Below are 19,031 nucleotides of genomic sequence, written 5' to 3'. Positions count from 1 at the left end.
TTTTGTAATAATATTTTGTTAACGATATATTTATTTGATCTAAGGGACGTAAGTCTACATTTTATAATATTGAAAAATAAGACCTAAATTTGATTTCGCCGAAAATGACTGCATTGTCATTGTATAAAGTACTAAGTCATTTTTATAGCAGCAACTTAAGAAGAGCAAGACATTACCGATCTTACTCCAAACTTTTATGACCCAGTTTTCGCTTCTTTTAAGTCATGTACTGCCGAATTTTCTTTGTTTCGTTACAACAATTTATATCTTATTTCACTCTACATAATATCAATTTGACTGTGCCTGAAGCAAAACAAATAATGTTCTGTTCGTGTTGCATGTTCTGTTTGTGCGGGATGTTTAAATAAAGAAATTAGCATAAAACTCCAACTTGAATGGACGTTTGACCATGTGACATCGTATATTACAGGTATGGAGTGATGCAGCTGTTCAGATATTTTACTCTCTAAGCGCATGCTCAGGCGGACTTATTGCTATGGCCAGTTACAACAAATTCAGCAACAATATTTTAAGGTATTGTATAGCGCGGGAAACAGGGTCAATAATGTCGATTTTAGACTATACTAAACTGATTTTAGGATACCCCAAAATTATACTAAAATGATTTTAGGTTACCTAAAATCAATTTAAGGTATGCTTAATTATAATTCAGTATATTCTAAATTAATTGTTGACCTTGATTCCGCGTAATAGTATTGTGTTTTGTTAAATTTTCTGTATGTTTAAAGCTAAATGAAACTATTGTTAATCTTCCATATTATGAGTAGAACAACTAAATTAGTATATCACTGAGACTATATATATATATTTAACACAGATTTCCACAATAACAACTAATTAATGTAACAATTTTCAGGAAATGAAAGAAACATATATGTCCAGATGCAAGTACTATGTAGGACAAATTTGAGATTTCGTATATATCAGGTACTTACCCTAAATAAAGGTAGATTCATTCCTGACCCAATAGCAAACATTGGTATTTCACCATTTTATAGATACTTTCCTGGTTCAGTTATAAATATTCACATTTTACCATTTTAGAGATTCCTTCCTTGTACCTCTTATCAACTGTTTGACAAGTTTTTATGCTGGCTTTGTCATTTTTGCTGTCCTGGGTTTTATGGCACATAAGAAGGGTACCACAGTGGATAAAGTAGCTGCTGGAGGTAAGATTTGGTTTTTTTAGTGGCATTCATGATGCTCCTCATGGGGTGTCATTCATGGTGCTCCTCATGGGGTGTCTAAGTAATCACATTATCACAGTTGCTTTACATAACACAATGTAATATGTTTGTGATTTTACTTTTTGTCAATACTAAAGTATAATCATTTAATCAATATTTTTTTTAACAAGGAAATCAAATAGTCAAAAACACCGTCCTCGATTATCAAATGATCAAATACTTTAGTACTCATCACATATTTTGTCTGATAATCAATTAATCACTATAAAAACAACCACGTTATCACATAATCAAAAACGCCATGAGTCATTTATAAAAATCCTTTAACAGCATGTTAGTGAAATATTTTTTGTATATATCGGGAACTTTGGCTTTGGTTGTATTGAAAATATGTGGGGATCCGTTTGCTGTGTAATGATTGCCCTTTAGTTGATATTCTGAGTACTGCTGTACATGCTGCTCAAATGATTTGATTTTATTATTTGTTGGGGATATGCTTTTACACGACTTGTTGTCATTGATAGCACATAAATAAAGGCAACAGTAGTATGCCGCTGTTCGAAATTCATAAGTCGATTGAGAAAAATACAAATCTGGGTTACAAACTAAACCTGAGGGAAACACATCAAATATAAGAGGAGAACAACGAAACAACAGAAACACAATATTAAAATGTAACACACACAGAAACGAACTATATTTTTTAACAATGGTCATTTTCTTGACTTGGTACAGGACATTTTAAAAAAAAACAAAATGGTGGGGGATCTTGGTATTGTGCCATGCCAAACCTCCCGCTTTAATGTCAATGTTAGATATAACATTAAAATGACAACATTACATGATAGGACTACAATACAAATAAATGGGAGAACATATAGGACAGAGAAACACACGAATATAATATTAATAATATTATAATTATATAATTACATAATATTGTTAACCGTTGTTCGGCCGTCCGTCAGTTAGTTTGTTCATTGTGTAATTTTTTTATCCGTAGTTTAAAGATGCAAGTGTTTTTGTAAAACATCAAGAATACCCATCTGCAGATTATTTTCTGACTTCTAATTGAATAGAATGTACTATATTCCATATTATTCTTGTACTCATTTCAATATGCATACGACAAGCGCATATTGCGGTCCAGGCACATCTATTTATTCATTCACATCCGGCTATTTATTTGATTAACACATATCTTGTTTGATATCTTCAGAATGACTCTTTTATTTCTAACCAAAAAAGTAAAATAACGAAAATACCGAACTACAACGAAAATTTTAATCGGAAAGTCCCTAATCAAATGGCAAAACCAAAAGATCAAACACATCAAACGAAGGCAAAACAATTATCGTATTCCAGACTCGGTACAAGCATTTTCTTATGTAGCAAAATGATGGATTAAACATAGTTTTATAGCTCTCTAAACCTCTCAATTGAAAAACGGTCGCATAACATTCCACTATATTTACAACAATGTGTAAACAAAACAAGCAGACATAATAGTTAAAAATATCACAAAAAAAGTGAATCAGCGATCAACATATTATTATAATCTTAATAACTATAAACAGATAAATATATCACCAAATATATATTAAATGGCATGTAGACAAAACACATAAGAAAAACGAAAAACGAGACTACAGAAAATGACCACAGCACAACAACACATTGGCGGGATGCATAAGTACCGAGACAAATGACCACAGCACAACAACACATTGGCGGGATGCATAAGTACCGAGACAAGTCAGGTGTTTTGGTTATTAGTAGAATACGTTTCTGATTTTCTATTATAAAGAACAGCTAAATGACTTTGGAATCAGACAGATCAAACATACATAATGGAAACACGTATGAAATTGGATCATTAATAAATTGATAAATTGAAAGTTAATAACAATTTCTAAACTGGTAAATGTAGCACCAAAAGATTGGTTTACACTGGGTTTTTTTTATCAGTACATTTTGTATGTTTTCTATATTTTCTTTACAGGACCCGGATTAGCATTTGTTGTGTACCCAGAGGCTCTCGCACAAATGCCTGTATCACCATTATGGGCTATCTTGTTCTTTTTTATGATGATGACATTAGGATTTAGCTCACTTGTAAGTTCACATATTCCTTCATTTCCGTAGCTGTTCGTTAATTTCCGTCAGACGGAGTCATCTATTTTTCACTCTGTTTTAAAAAAGAAATACAACTAAATTTCTCCGACGTAATAATAAGAAAAAAACAAAGCAGAATTACAGACACACTGAACTTCAACTGAAATTAAATACAGAAAGTCCTTTATCAAATGGCAAAAACAAAGTTAAAGCTCTGCTAAGTACCGAACGTATCCTATTTTCGAATATAACTGTTTTGCTGATCTTAAATTATGTATACGACGTATTTTTTAAACATCTAACACTCATGTTTTTTTGTATGATATTTCTGCTGTGGTTTAGGTTGGATAATGTGTTATGTCTTATCGTTTGTAGCTAGACATATTTACTTTCTGTATATTTCACATATGGCTTAGTTGTCAGTATAGTCGATTTCTGATTTACATGGATAAAGTATTGTGTAAGTCCACATAATTATGACACCGTCACAGCATTGATTTGTAGTATCTTTTCAATTCCGTCATTTTTGTGGTAAGTATTTGTGCTAGTTTTGTGAATATAATTGTATGAATTGCAAGATTACATACTAGTATTCGTTACAAAATGATGTGATGAGTGTTCTTGCGTTTGTTGGTTCTGTATTACTGACACGAAGTGTTGTCAGTTAGCGATATATTCTAACATTTACTTATAAGCGGAAGGTATGGCTAGCCATATTACTCAGATTTAACCACCACTCTTTCTTAGAACGTCCTGTACCAAGTCAGGAATATGGCATTTGTTATTAATTTGTTCATTTCTATGTATGTTGGCGGTTGGTTTTGTTATGACTCTTGAACAGCGGTACACTACTGTTGCCTCTAATTATCAAAAAATATCAAACGTAAGGAAAACAACTGTTATATTCCTGACTTGGTATAGGCATTTACTTATTTCGAAAATGGGGTGAAATCTCTTTTCGTGGCTAGCAAAATCCCTCAGTTGTATGACAGTCGCATAGACTTTCATTATATTGAGTGGGATAACAACAATGTGTGAGCAAAACAAACAGGTGTAATAACTAATATAAAATTCAAACGCGAGATATTTGTCATCGAAACCAACATGACATTTAATTGAACTCATACAAGTGAGAGGTTTAGCGCTAAAAAAACAGGTTCAACCACCATTTTCTAAATACGAAAACACCTGTACCAAGTCACAGGAATATGACAGTTCGTTTGATGTGTTTTGTCTTTTGATTTTGTCATTTGATTAGGGACTTTCCGTTTTGAATTTTCCTCGGAGTTCAGTATTTTTGTGATTTTACTTTTTAGCATACATAAAGATACAAAAATAATCGTATGCTGTCTCATATGCTTTATTAGTTATCATGGATGTCAATGAACCAAATTATTGTATGTTTTTTTTGAGAATCTTTCATAGCAGGAAATGAGTCCAATATTGAATGTCATGTCTTATTTGATTGGTTAGCACACTGTTGAATGTCATGTCTTATTTGATTGGTTAATGCAGTGGTCTTGGTCAAAGAATATGAAGTCCACTAACATTGTGACAAGCTTGTGCAAAACAAAAATATACTGCGGTCAATATTCAACTATATTCATACCGTAATCTTACAGTATTTATCAAAACATTGCATGACATGCATTCGTCACATCTCGGCCGATTCCATACCTTCAATGGATAGAAAGAAAGTAGCGGATTCATCCGAGCGTTGCTGATTGGCATGACATAGTGTTTAAACTTGGAAGGGCAGCACATACTGATTCATGTTTTTCTTTTCAGTTTTCGATCACAGAAACAGTTATAACAGGTCTTATTGACGAAATGAAGGATTATTTAATGAAACCTACAATTCGGTTATATATGTTCAGATTTGGCATTTGTGCCTTCTTCTTTCTACTAGGTTTGCCAATGGTTACTAGGGTATGTATATGTTAATTCGCCTTTTCAGAATTTAAAGGACTATGGGTAATTTCATTGTTCGTACACCAAAATGTAAATAACGTCATTGAATGGATTTCCATTGTTCCGTCGTTTGAAACAAATCACAACATTTTAGTGTATGCTTTTAAAAAATTACCCAGAATGCATTGGATTCTGAAACGGTGAAATCGTCTTGTCAATTATTAATTTTCAAATATTTATTGTTAAATATATATTTCGTGTTGACACTGTTTCTTTATTTGAATTTTCCGTACTGTACCGCTTGTTTCACACTATTATTTATTAGCATTATGCTATCTACATGATCTATGTATAATTGTTTGTTGTTGAAAATATTTCTGCAATTAAATTCACCTTTTCGTATATTGTTGTTTATTTTTGCACTTGAATATTTATTTTCGATGCATTCCGGAAATTTCCCGAAAAGACGGTCAGGTTATGTTTTTTGTTTTGTTTTTGTTAATTAACATATGACGAATGTCGGCTGTTTTTCATTGACATTTTCTATTCGTTAAAGTCATTTGAATCTTTAAATTAACACAAATAATGGAGATTATGTTTTTTTAATTTGTCCAAATTTAGAAGAAATTTTCTTTTTAAAAATTATAACTGCCCAGACAATAATTCGCCAACAACGTAGACACCGCTCCGCCATCGCAATAAACTGTATCTTATTGGTCATGTTATACACGTACTATTCTGAATATTCATTCTTCTTTGTTGATTGTTAGTTGACAATCGGTAAACTTCGGCTTCAAAACACAACCATTAATTAGCTGCCATTTTTCAAAAAAAAAAAACACTGATCAAGTGAAATTTATGTTTTTAACATTATACGACATGGATGCTTAAAAAATGATAAAATCGTGCACACAAGACTTAGTTTATAAATGCATTGGTTCACGAAATGGATTAACATTTTTCACCAGTCACTCATTTCATTAAGTATTTAAAACACCGACTTCTATAACTCATGGATTACTATAAGACATGCGTTATAGTAGTCTCAGAAACAATAATACTAACTTACAAGTGACACTTTATATATTCCGTGCTTCCAAATTGATTTACTAGATTAACCTTTATCAGTAACGTCAAAAGCTGAATATTTAAAAGACAGGGATGTTTACTAACATAAACAATCTAAAAAATATCTATCGTCGGTAAATTTAATTAAGTGAAATATTTCCTTATTCCGCTCGTCGTCAGTCCTTACTTTCGATCTACTTTCTGTAATAACTATAATTATGCTATTTTCCAGGGAGGTTTATACATGCTGAATCTGTGTGATACGTACGTGGGTGGTTTCCCTTTGTTATTTGTAGGTCTCTTTGAACTTACGTTAGTGTCATACATATATGGTAAGTTGATAATAAAAATGTCGACGCATACAATATATGGAACATATGTAAATATGCTACATATATTGTTACTTAACAATAAAAATGTCGACGCATACAGTATAAAGAACATATGATTATGTAAAATGTACTACAGGTATGGTTAGATAGCAATAAAAATGTCCACGCATACAGTATAAAGTAAAAATCACAAAAATACAAAACGGATAGTCAAAGGCTCAAACACATCAAACGAATGAATAACAACCGGCATATTTCTGACTTGGCACAGACAATTTCTTCATGCATTTTCTAATGTAGAAAATGTCGATTGAACTTGGTTTTATAACGCTAAACATCTCACTTGTACGACAGTCTATCAAATTCCAATAAATTAACGACGATGCGTGAACAAAATAAACAGTCATAATGGCTAAAAAAAGTTAAACTTATGGATACAGCAGTCAACATTGTGTTATAATCTTAATCATAATGAAAACAAACAGTCAAATATTTAACAAAGAAGCACAAAAATGCATATATCAAATTTAACAACCTCATTCATTGCTTTCTTATATTTGTATTATATTTATGTATGTTAAAATGTGCTACATATATGGTAAGTTAACAGTACAAATATCGATGCATCAAGTATATATAAGGACCATATGTAAGATATGCTACAGGAGGATTTTGAAAATAAATAACTCAGCCTTGATAATCACAAAAATAAATGGTTTGTTCTGTGGTAGTTTGAAAATAAATTACCTGACTTGCAATGTATTGAAAATAAATAACTCAGCAGGTCTAAATCGAAAGTATGAGATGACACCAGATTCTTCATAAATTCATCTTTTCTCCCCAAAAAAATCGGGAAACACTTCCCAATTTTTTTAATAATAAAAGTATAAACATTATTTAAATATACTTGAAATGTCTGAAAATTGGTTTCATTTAACTTGAGGTATATTGTCTCAGGAAACCTTACCTCACTTTTATTTTAACAGGGCCGTAACTACATTATGTTAGAAATTTCAAAACCAAACGTTTGTCTCCATATCATATTGTGTTCACGGCGAGTGCCTTGCAAGAAGCAAGTTCAGTTTTCCCTCAGACATAGCCCTGATTTTTCGGGATCAATGCTCTTATTTATTTCTCTTTTGTTCATTGATTGCCCTTCTGTATTCTGTTAGTGTTGCATTCCTTTTATAATCTAGTAATTTGGTTATGAACTTGATCATGAGTTTAAAAAAATAAACAGCAGCTACAGACTTACAAATGTAACTATGTGAATTCCAATATTTGCTTTATCATGCACATTCAACTTAGGTCTTTTGATGTTGTCCCTAGAAACTCCGCTCCGCTAATATGATTGCCAATAGTTTTAAAAGAGGCTAGTTAATACTATGTATGTATGCAATACATGTTAAAAAAATATATATGCAGTTGGAAATATGAAGAGGATGATGAATAATTCTGATTAAATGGTATATAATGACTTGACTATACATGTATTATTTATAATAAACAAATCATTTAAAAATTGTATGTTTTTGAATATCATAAATATTGTGGAAATGAATAATCAATCCCTTGCTTTAATGAAAATGAAAAATCTTGCTTCAATAGTGCAGAAAATGAATAATCTGTCCTCTTAGTTTACAAAAATAAATAACCGATTAAAAAGAAATCCTCCAGCCCCCCCTCCACCCAGAATATCAAATAATCGTCCCCTAATATGAATAAAAGATCAAAGATTTGAAAGAGATTCAAAGTGTTCTCCTTAAAACAGCTTAGCTAATTAACGCACTCATAACAATGGTAAAAAATTTGACATTATAGCATTATAGTTATCAAAGGTACCAGGCATATAATTTGATACGCCAGACGTGCGTTTCATCTTCAAAAGACTTATTAAATTCGCCACTTCGGAATCATTTTATCTCAAATTGAAAAAAAGTGCAAACTCTAAAACTTCCAAATATATATCAAGCTTACTTTTTTTTCTCTATTATTTTTCAGGGTTTTTCCGATTTAGAAAAGACATAGAAATGATGATGGGAAATTCCCTACCAGTTCAAGTAACATTCTTCTTCTTCGCCCCGACATGGTGTGTCATCTCACCCGTAGCATTAGCAGTGAGTATTTTATAGAAATGATGATGGGTAATTCCCTACAAGTTCAAATAACATTCTTCTTCTTTGCCCCGACATGATGTGTCATCTCACCCGTAGCATTAGCAGTGAGGATTGTATAGAAATGATGATGGGTAATTCCCTACAAGTTCAAGTTACATCATTTTTCTTTGCCCCGACATGGTGTGTCATCTCACCCGTAGCCTTAGCAGTGAGTATTGTATAGAAATGATGATGGGTAATTCCCTACAAGTTCAAGTAACATTCTTCTTTGCCCCGACATGGTGTGTGATCTCACCCGTATCATTGGCTGTGAGTATTGTATAGAAATGATCATGGGAAATTCCCTACAAGTTCAAGTAACATTCTTCCTCTTTGCCCCGACATGATGTGTCATCTCACCCGTAGCATTAGCAGTGAGTATTGTATAGAAATGATGATGGGTAATTCCCTACCAGTTCAAGTCACATTTTTCTTCTTTGTCCCGACATGGTGTTTCATCTCACCCGTACATTAAGGGTGAGTACTGTATAGGAATAATAAGTAATTCCCTACAAGTTCAAGTAACATTCTTCTTCTTTGCCCCGACATGGTGTTTCATCTCATCCGTAGCATTAGCAGTGAGTCTTGTATAGAAATGATTATGGGTAATTCCCTACCAGTTCAAGTAACATTCTTTTTCTTCGCCCCCACGTGGTGTGTCATCTCACCCGTAGCATAAGCAGTGAGTATTGTATAGAAATGATGATGTTATAACCCCTACCAGTTCAAGTAACATTCTTCTTCTTTGCCCCGACATGCTGTGTCATCTCAGCCGTAGCATTAGGGGTGAGTACTGTTTAGGAATAATAAGTAATTCCCTACAAGTTCAAGTAACATTCTTCTTCTTTGCCCCGACATGGTGTGTCATCCCACCCGTAGCATTCGGGGTGAGTACTGTATAGGAACAATAAGTAATTCCCTTCAAGTTCAAGTAACATTCTTCTTCTTTGCCCCGACATGGTGTGTAATCTCACCCGTAGCATTAGCAGTGAGTATTATATAGAAATGATTATGGGTAATTCCCTACCAGTTCAAGTAACATTCTTCTTCTTCGCCCCGGCATGGTGTGTCATCTCACCCGTAGCATTAGGGGTGAGTACTGTATAGGAATAATAAGTAATTCCCTACAAGTTCAAGTAACATTCTTCTTCTTTGCCCCGACATGGTGTTTCATCTCATCCGTAGTATTAGCAGTGAGTCTTGTATAGAAATGATGATGGGTAATTCCCTACCAGTTCAAGTAACATTCTTTTTCTTCGCCCCCACGTGGTGTGTCATCTCACCCGTAGCATAAGCAGTGAGTATTGTATAGAAATGATGATGTTAAAACCCCTACCAGTTCAAGTAACATTCTTCTTCTTTGCCCCGACATGCTGTGTCATCTCAGCCGTAGCATTAGGGGTGAGTACTGTTTAGGAATAATAAGTAATTCCCTACAAGTTCAAGTAACATTCTTCTTCTTTGCCCCGACATGGTGTGTCATCCCACCCGTAGCATTCGGGGTGAGTACTGTATAGGAACAATAAGTAATTCCCTTCAAGTTCAAGTAACATTCTTCTTCTTTGCCCCGACATGATGTGTAATCTCACCCGTAGCATTAGCAGTGAGTATTATATAGAAATGATGATGGGTAATTCTCTACCAGTTCAAGTAACATTCTTCTTCTTCGCCCCGGCATGGTGTGTCATCTCACCCGTAGCATTAGGGGTGAGTACTGTATAGGAATAATAAGTAATTCCCTACCAGTTCTAGTAACATTCTTCTTCTTTGCCCCGATATGTTGTGTAATCTCACCCGTAGCATTAGCAGTGAGTATTGTATAGAAATGAGTATGGGTAATTCCCTACCAGTTCGAATCACATTTTTCTTTTTTGCCCCGACATGGTGTGTCATCTCACCCGTAGCATTAGCGGCGAGTATTGTATATGAATAGAACTAAATCTTAATGCGTGTGTTATCTAACTTGTTGTGTTAGTGGCAAGTAAGTTAACAATAGTAGCATACAGAAGACAAGAACAGTTGTTAAAAAGAGGCGACATATACAAAAGTGATATTAAAACTCGAAAACGAACAGACAATGTAATGTATAAAACAAAGTTAACGGCGAAAAGACAAACAATTGACAAGCACACAAAACACAACATTGGAAACTTAGAAACCTCAGGAAATATAGAAGCAACATTTCAATTTTAGCTTTTACTGTTTGAAGAGCAAAGTTTAGAAGAGTTCCGATTCCAGAACTAACAAGCCAGACCCACTTATATGTGTTGTTTGTATGACAATATTGATCTACAGCAGTTGGGTCTTATATGAACCAAGATTGGGCCACCAACTCACCCATCCATACGCACCTATATGGGATGTTTTGTATGATAATCTTGATCTTGCTGTTGTTTTGCAGGTTGTAATTGTATTAAAAGCTATCCAGTATGAACCTAGTACAATGGGGTCTTATATGTACCCAGATTGGGCCAATTACCCACCCTTTTATACCCACCTATATGTGATGTTTTGTATGACAAGATCTTGTTCTTGTTTTGTAGGTTGTAATTGTATTAAAAGCTATCCAGTATGAACCTAGTACAATGGGGTCTTATATGTTCCTAGATTGGGCCAATTCCCCACCCTTTTATACCCACCTATATGTGATGTTTTGTATGATAATATTGATCTTGCTGTTGTTTTGTAGGTTGTAATTGTATTAAAAGCTATCCAGTATAAACCTACAGCAATGGGTTCTTATATGTACCCAGATTGGGCTAATGCATTGGGCTGGATGATTGTTCTTTGTCCGTTGGTTTTCATTCCTGGATGGTTTATATATCATCTACTGTTCAAAGACAATAGAGGGGTAAGCTTGTACATTAAATGATTGAATTTTTTTTTGTAGTGATTATTATCGGTGCTTAAAATTGGAAAATTACTCACACTGACCTTTTATATATATAAGAAGATGTGGTATGAGTGCCTATGAGGCAACTCTCCATCCAATTCACAATTTGTAAAAGTAAACAATTAAAGGTCAAAGTACCAATTTGTAACAACATGACGTTATATTATGTAACAATCACTGAAAATGGTATTAAATATATATGATAATATCGACAATGTCAGCGTCACATCAGAACCCAATACATTGAAGGTAAAACTATCAATAGCGTACACCAAAAACTTGTGAATTTTTAAAAAATTTTGGGTTAGAGCAATGCAATTACTTTAGAAAAAAAGTCTATGACAAAAAACTGAATTCCGAAGAAAATTCAAAAGGGAACGCCCTAATCAAATAGCAAAATAAAACTTTCTGACACATCAAACGAATGGATAACAACTGGCATAGTCCTGACTTGGTACAGGCATTTTTTTATGTAGAAAATGGTGGATTTAACCGGATTTATAGCTAGCTAAACCTCTCACTCGTTGACAGTCGCATCAAATTCCATTATATTGACAACGATGCGTAAACAAAACAAACAGACAAAATTGGTAAAAATGTCCAAAATAGGGGTACAGCAGTCAACACTGTGCTACCATTGCAATCACCGCAAAAGCAAACCAAGAAGCACAAAAAGGCATACATCAATTTTGATATCCTCATTTTGCTTTCAAAACGGCGAATATCTGAAAACGGAAATTCTTTCGAATTGTGCCTGTTTCATTCTACTTAAACAATCAAGGTCATTTTGTCGAAAAGCGTTGTGAACAGGCTGGAGATGGCATACTTCAGATATAGAACAGGACAAAAAAAATAACCTTTGAACTTTTCTTACATTGATTTTATTATGACATTCCCCTAGACAATTCAAAGGACCATTTGTTTACTTTTCTCTTTAGATGTGCTCCCCAAGACCCAACTGGGGACCAGCTCTTGATGAAAACAAAATTGGAAGATATGCTAAACCAATCACACATGCTCACCCACAGGCCGCTTATGTTGTTGAAAGTGAAAAGAAGCCTTATTTTAATCAACCAATCACAAATGGTCTTGAGAATAAAGGATACGAATCGGACTTATCTGAACCAACTACCAAGTTTTGATGACGTCATTTGACAAAAAATTTAACGAGAGAGATCTGATTATTTCTACTGTTTAATGTACATAATATAAAAACATGCTGTTCTTCTCCAACTCGATATCTACACATGTGTGTATACTTATATATCCACTAAACTGTGTAGAGTAAAGAAGCAGAGGAAATCAATATATATGCTGTACATCGCTACTCTTTAGTTATACACAGATGTAATTTACTTATTCATTTATTTAATTGTTGTCACTTTAAAAATGTAACTTCTTACTGGATCGTGTGCTGCCTCATTGACACATTTCTGAACATCTTTTATACGTTTTATTGCAGTTTGGTAATGTTTCTCATTGCTTTAAATCATTTGCCGCCGATGTTATCTCCCCTTTTTATGAGGACTGGCATGCTTATGTTTACCTTCTCATCGCATTAGTCAATATGATGTAAGCTTTTGTGTTACAGTAAAGATATGGTAAAGGTTAATAACTGTATAAATTTCTGAAACAAAATCTCGAGAAAAGAGGGTTATCAAATATACCAAATTCCTCCAAGGTTAATCAATAAAAGGAGAAGTTGATAAAACTTGTAAGATTGATCGACTATATTCGTACTCGGTGAAGATCGACTATATTCGTACTCGTTGAAGATCGACTATATTCGTACTCGGTGAAGATCGACTATATTCGTACTCGGTGAAGGTATTTTCCGGTGAAATTATATTTGGTTAATACATATCTAGTTAAACCTCCCAGTTGTATAATAATTGTGTATAGTTATGTTGACAAAATTGTGTGAACAACATAAACCGACTTATTGGTTAAAGTGACATTATTGAGATCCTAAAAAATGAGGATGTAATACATTTTTAGACATTGTTGATTTTCATGGAATTTCCAACGATCCCCAATATCTGCTATAGTTAACTGCATGTTACTTACCTGGAATGATAAACTTTAATAAAGCAATGAATTATTACATAATTTATTTTATTTTAACGAAATTAGTATGTTATATATGATTTACAGATTACGATGGATATGTTCCAATTCGCGTAACCACACTCCCGGCCTCTTTCCTTCGAATGTGACCAAGCGATTTAGACTTATGACCAAATGTGTACTTACATGACGGATGATATTTTTTTAGTGTGAATTCATATTGCTATAAGACGTGTCACGGTACTTATCTATCCCAAATTCATGTATTTGGCTTTGATGTTATATTTCTTATTCTCATAGGATTTTGTCTAATGCTTAGTCCGTTTCTGTGTGTGGTACATTTTAATGTTGTGTCGTTGTTCTCCTCTTATATTTAATGCGTTTCCCTCAATTTTAGTTTGTTATCCCGATTTTGTTTTTTGTCCATGGATTTATGAGTTTTGAACAGCGGTATACTACTGTTGCCTTTATTATGTCATCACATCCGAGCCGAAACGAGCGTCACGCACATTTAAATGCCCGATGGATCCTATTTAGTGATGTCTGAAAGTTAGATATGAGTCAATTACTAATCCGCTATTTCATACTGCCTAAACATTCCGGACCAACTTAGGTCATCCCGTATTTCATTAGGTTGTTGCTCAATCTTTGGTTTCCAATGTTGCGTTTTGTAGATTTTTTTTTGATTTTTTTTTATGCCCCACCTACGTTAGTAGAGGGGTATTATGTTTTCTGGTCTGTGCGTCCGTTAGTCCGTCCGTCCATCCGTCCGTTCGTTCGTCCGTCCGTCCGTCCGTCCGTTCGTTCGTTCGTTCGTCCGTCTGTCCCGCTTCAGGTTAAAGTTTTTGGTCAAGGTAGTTTTTGATGAAGTTGAAGTCCAATCGACTTTAAACTTAGTATACATGTTCCCTATGATATGATCTTTTTAATTTTAATGCCAAGTTAGAGGGTTTACTCCAATTTCACGGTCCACTGAACATAGAAAATGATAGTGCGAGTGGGGCATTCGTGTACTGGGGACACATTCTTGTTGAATTATGAGTTTGGTATCTTACGCTCATATTGTATTAGTATTATTATTATCTGGTGTTATAATATTTTGTGTTTTTTTACTTTGTTTTGGTGAATATTGTTCATTAATGTTAGTGGCTTGAATGTAAACACCAACGACGTCATAGATGATATCGGATATGTTCCTTATGTCGTAACTATACAACCCGGTCAATTTTCACGAATGTGACCTACCAAATTAGACTTATTACCGCGTGTGTACTAACATGAGCAACACGACAGGTGCCACATATGGAGCAAGATCTACTTACCCTTCCGGGACACATGATATCACCTCCAAGTTTTTGGTGGGGTTCGTATTGCATGGTCTTTATTTGTCTATGTTGTGTTTTGTGTACTATTGTTTGTCTGTTTGTCTTTTTCTTTTGAAACCATGATGTTGTCAGTTTATCTTCGATTTATGAGTTTAAATGTCCCTCTGGTATCTTTCGCCGCTCTATTTTAAAACAGATCATCAATGATTATTCAAACTTGGTGATGTTTCTCGACTACATATCATTTCAGGTTTAAACATCGATGAGATTGCACTCTCTTTTTAAAAAAATGAACTAGACGAATACAGGCAACAGTAGTATACTGGTGTTCAAAAATCATTAATCGATCGAGAGAAAAATAATCGGATCATGAAACTTTAAAAAAAAAAAATAAACACATAACCTAAGATATTCCTATGAAGTTATTGTTAACTTTGCTTTCTTGAGTTTTGCAGTTTTGTTCCTTTAATTGAAGTAAGAGACAACTCGAAATTACAAGACAATGAATAATATTGAGTCATATCACAGTCATATCACAGCGATTTGTCTTTGGTACTGTACGAAACTGATGTGGGAAACATTCAATCATTATACTGTCTAACTCTATTTTCTGTGTTGACATGAACATGATGAATTATTATTGATATGGTCATACTTATGAATTTACTGTTTACAAAACTTTGAATTTTTGAAATACAAAGGCTTTTCTACTTTAGGAATAGATTACCTTGGCGGTATTTGGCAAAACTTTAAGATTTTTGGGACTCAATCCTTTTCAACTTCGGGCTGTATTTGGCCTTGTAAACTTGGTTGCTTCGAGCGTCACTGGTGAGTCTTTTAAATACGAGACGCGCGTCTGGCGTAAATACAAAATTTCAATCCTGGTAACCATGATGAGTTAATTTGTGTAATTTATTACATTCAATCATCTTATCTTTGAGGAGAGGTGTACTGGTGTTGATCAATGACAATCTGACTAGATGGGCTGTAAATAACACTTCTGTTTCGCGATAGAGTAAATCTTGCAGCCTTTAGTGGGATTAACTATTTGGTAACACAAGGATGTCCTTTCTAATCATACACGCTACCGATGTAATATGACTCAATATACTAGTATGCAGTGTTTTGTAATTTTGAGTTGTATTTTTTGTTCGTTTCGTTGCAGTTTATTCCTTTTTATGTGTTCAAAATTTTATTTCATTCTAATAGCAATGATAGTTTTAAAGTCTAACACCTTTTAAAACTGCAATTGTTTTATGTTAAGCGCTAATTAGGGTAATTTTAATTAGATAATGCGTTACATATTGTAAATAATAATAATAAAATTACTTGAGTATCACTTGAAGAGAGAGATAATATTAAGATTGGCCACTCAGCAATTAGCGGGAAAAGTAGGTGATCTATGCATGGTGTACGATTAATGCGATGCTGTGATGTAGTAAGTGACTATCATTTTGTCACAACAAAGAATTATCAAAGGTACCAGGATTATGATTTGATACGCCAGACGCGCATTTCGTCTAAATAAGACTCATCAGTGACGCATAGATAAAAATAGTTATAAAGCCAAACCCAAAATTCATAAACGTTGTGCCAAATACGGCTGAGATAATTTATTTCTGGGATAAGAAAATCCTTAAATACTTCAAAGTTTTGTAACAGGAAATTAAACAAACTCAGACAAACGATAGCATCTAGTACATTGACATGTGCAGAGTAAAATTCGAAATATTACCGAATTCCTGGGAACATTCAAAATGAAAACCCTTAATAAATGGCAAAATCAAAAACTCAAACTCACCAAGTGAGAGACGATCATTCCCTTCTATATAATATCAGAAGAGCTGAAGTGTAGATGTTATCGCATCGGACTACTAACAAAAAGGTTCCTGAGATCGATTTCCGCTCCGGAGAGAAAATTTCAGGCACTGAATTTTCGGATCTCCCTTGACACAATTTGCGAGTATGGTCTTGAGAAACGATTATAGTCCGTCGGAAGGGGACGAGAAATGACTTACCCTTGTTGAGAGACAGCCATATATGTTGCACTTAAAAGACCCCTTTGTAGATTTTGAAAAAGAGCAGGATTATGCTACTTCAAGGCAGCACTTGCACCTGAAAAGTGGAGAGGGATTAACATAAGTTGCAATAACTCGTTTCCCAGTCCACTATTAACAAATATGTTTAAACTAAATATAATATCTGAATGTAAAAAAGCAAGAAGGTCGATGGAAATAATATTTAGAAGAAGTATAGCTATAGGTTAAAGCCAGAACAACATATATGCCTTTATGATGCAAAATAAGAAGCAGCTGATCTTTCTAACGCAGATATAACATTGACATAAAATTCTAAGTATAATGGATTTGTTTGGCAGTATGCGACTGTCATACAAGTAAGGGGTGACTTGGCAATGTAATATTAAGATACCTTAAATATGGACAATAAAAAATATTATTAAAATTGCAATAACAATATTACAGGTAACAACTCCAAGTAAAATGTTCTGTAAAATAGTATCAGATATAAATACGGTAAAAACAAACCAAAAAAATAACAGACAGATTTTAAACGAGCTGAACAATGCACATAATGGCAAAGGGGCTCATTCAATTATGTTTTCTAAAAAAAGAATTAAAAAAACATTTTTCTCTATTCTATTATAAATATTGCCCATTATTACCCATTCTTTATATTTGAGCTCACAATTATTCTATATTCTTTATATTTCAGCTCACAATTACTCTATATTCTTTATATTTGAGCTCACAATTATTCTATATTCTTTATATTTGAGCTCACAATTATTCTACATTCTTTATATTTCAGCTCACAATTACTCTATATTCTTTATATTTCAGCTCACAATTACTCTATATTCTTTATATTTGAGCTCACAATTATTCTACATTCTTTATATTTGAGCTCACAATTATTCTATATGCTTTATATTTGAGCTCACAATTATTTTATATTCTTTATATTTTGGTCGATTTCTCTCTATATTCTTTATACTTTTCCCCTTTATTGTGCACTTTTAGTCCATTATTTTGTATTCAAAAGCTTAAACACATCAAACGAAGGGATATTAATCAACTGTCATATTCCTGACTCATCACAAGCATTTTCTTCAGTCTGATTTTATAGCTAGCCAAACCTCTCACATGTATCATAGTTGCAATATAATCCATTATATTGACAACAATGTGAGCAGACATAATAGGTAAAAATGTCGAAAATAGAGGTACAACAATCTACATTATCTTAATCACTATACACCCAAACAAATATGTCAACGAAGAAAAGCAAAAAGGTATAAAGACAAAGCACACAATCAGAAACGAAAGACACATTTCAATTGTATTTTTTTTTTATATTTTATAAAAAAGGTAAATTATAAAAAACAGTATAAAGCTAAAGTTGAAAGTGTTTCGACTTTTAAACATTCCGCTTCTTAATTTGATAAACATCAATCTTATCTATATCATACTGGTATCATTTCTTGTCCGGAATGATAGGGATTTTAACCGTTGATTATGAAAATGCCTATAAAAATCTACATGATACACATTATGTTTTTAAATATATAGCGCAAAAATGAAAATTCATTTAAAAAATTTGTATAAAATAAAGAATAAGAATTGATATTAATAATGATTTCTCAGTAAAAACTTGTCATAAAAAAAATATTTCAGAATCTTTAAACACTTTACAGAAGACTTAATATTTTGAACCTTGCTGACTAGATTCTATAAATTAAAGCAAAACATCTTCATTATAAAATGATAAAGATATGCTGATCTTACATGTTTAGATTTTACTTCAAAGCCACTTTCAACACAATCGTCATGCTAAACCCATGGAATGACATGATGACATGATGTGCGTTGGCGAGTATGAACAGCGTGGATAATATAATGTGGGTTCGGAGCTGTAGCATACCTTTTAGTACTTTC

The 19,031-nt window shown here is 33.4% G+C and overlaps 1 protein-coding gene across 2 annotated transcripts in view; it reads left to right on the top strand.

Annotated features, from left to right (window-relative positions):
* The window catches only part of LOC143059411 (sodium- and chloride-dependent glycine transporter 2-like), a 32,422-nt gene extending 19,450 nt beyond the window's left edge, over window positions 1–12,972 (top strand). Inside the window, exons 8-15 of one of the 2 annotated variants that reach the window (XM_076232898.1) lie at window positions 431–534; window positions 1,066–1,190; window positions 3,211–3,323; window positions 5,112–5,252; window positions 6,535–6,634; window positions 8,636–8,751; window positions 11,480–11,641; window positions 12,622–12,972. In XM_076232898.1, coding sequence (XP_076089013.1) covers window positions 431–534; window positions 1,066–1,190; window positions 3,211–3,323; window positions 5,112–5,252; window positions 6,535–6,634; window positions 8,636–8,751; window positions 11,480–11,641; window positions 12,622–12,825 — 1,065 coding nt within the window. In that variant the 3' untranslated portion in view covers window positions 12,826–12,972. Of the gene's footprint in view, window positions 1–430; window positions 535–1,065; window positions 1,191–3,210; window positions 3,324–5,111; window positions 5,253–6,534; window positions 6,635–8,635; window positions 8,752–11,191; window positions 11,381–11,479; window positions 11,642–12,621 lie in introns of those variants that run through there. The other variant, XM_076232899.1, reaches the window with a different exon arrangement.
* The last annotated feature ends 6,059 nt before the right edge of the window (window positions 12,973–19,031 follow it).

This window comes from Mytilus galloprovincialis, chromosome 14, assembly GCF_965363235.1.
Source record: "Mytilus galloprovincialis chromosome 14, xbMytGall1.hap1.1, whole genome shotgun sequence".
NCBI classification, from domain to species: domain Eukaryota; kingdom Metazoa; phylum Mollusca; class Bivalvia; order Mytilida; family Mytilidae; genus Mytilus; species Mytilus galloprovincialis.
Note: the sequence above shows the minus strand (reverse complement) of the source record. Positions and strands in the feature narration are given on the sequence as shown.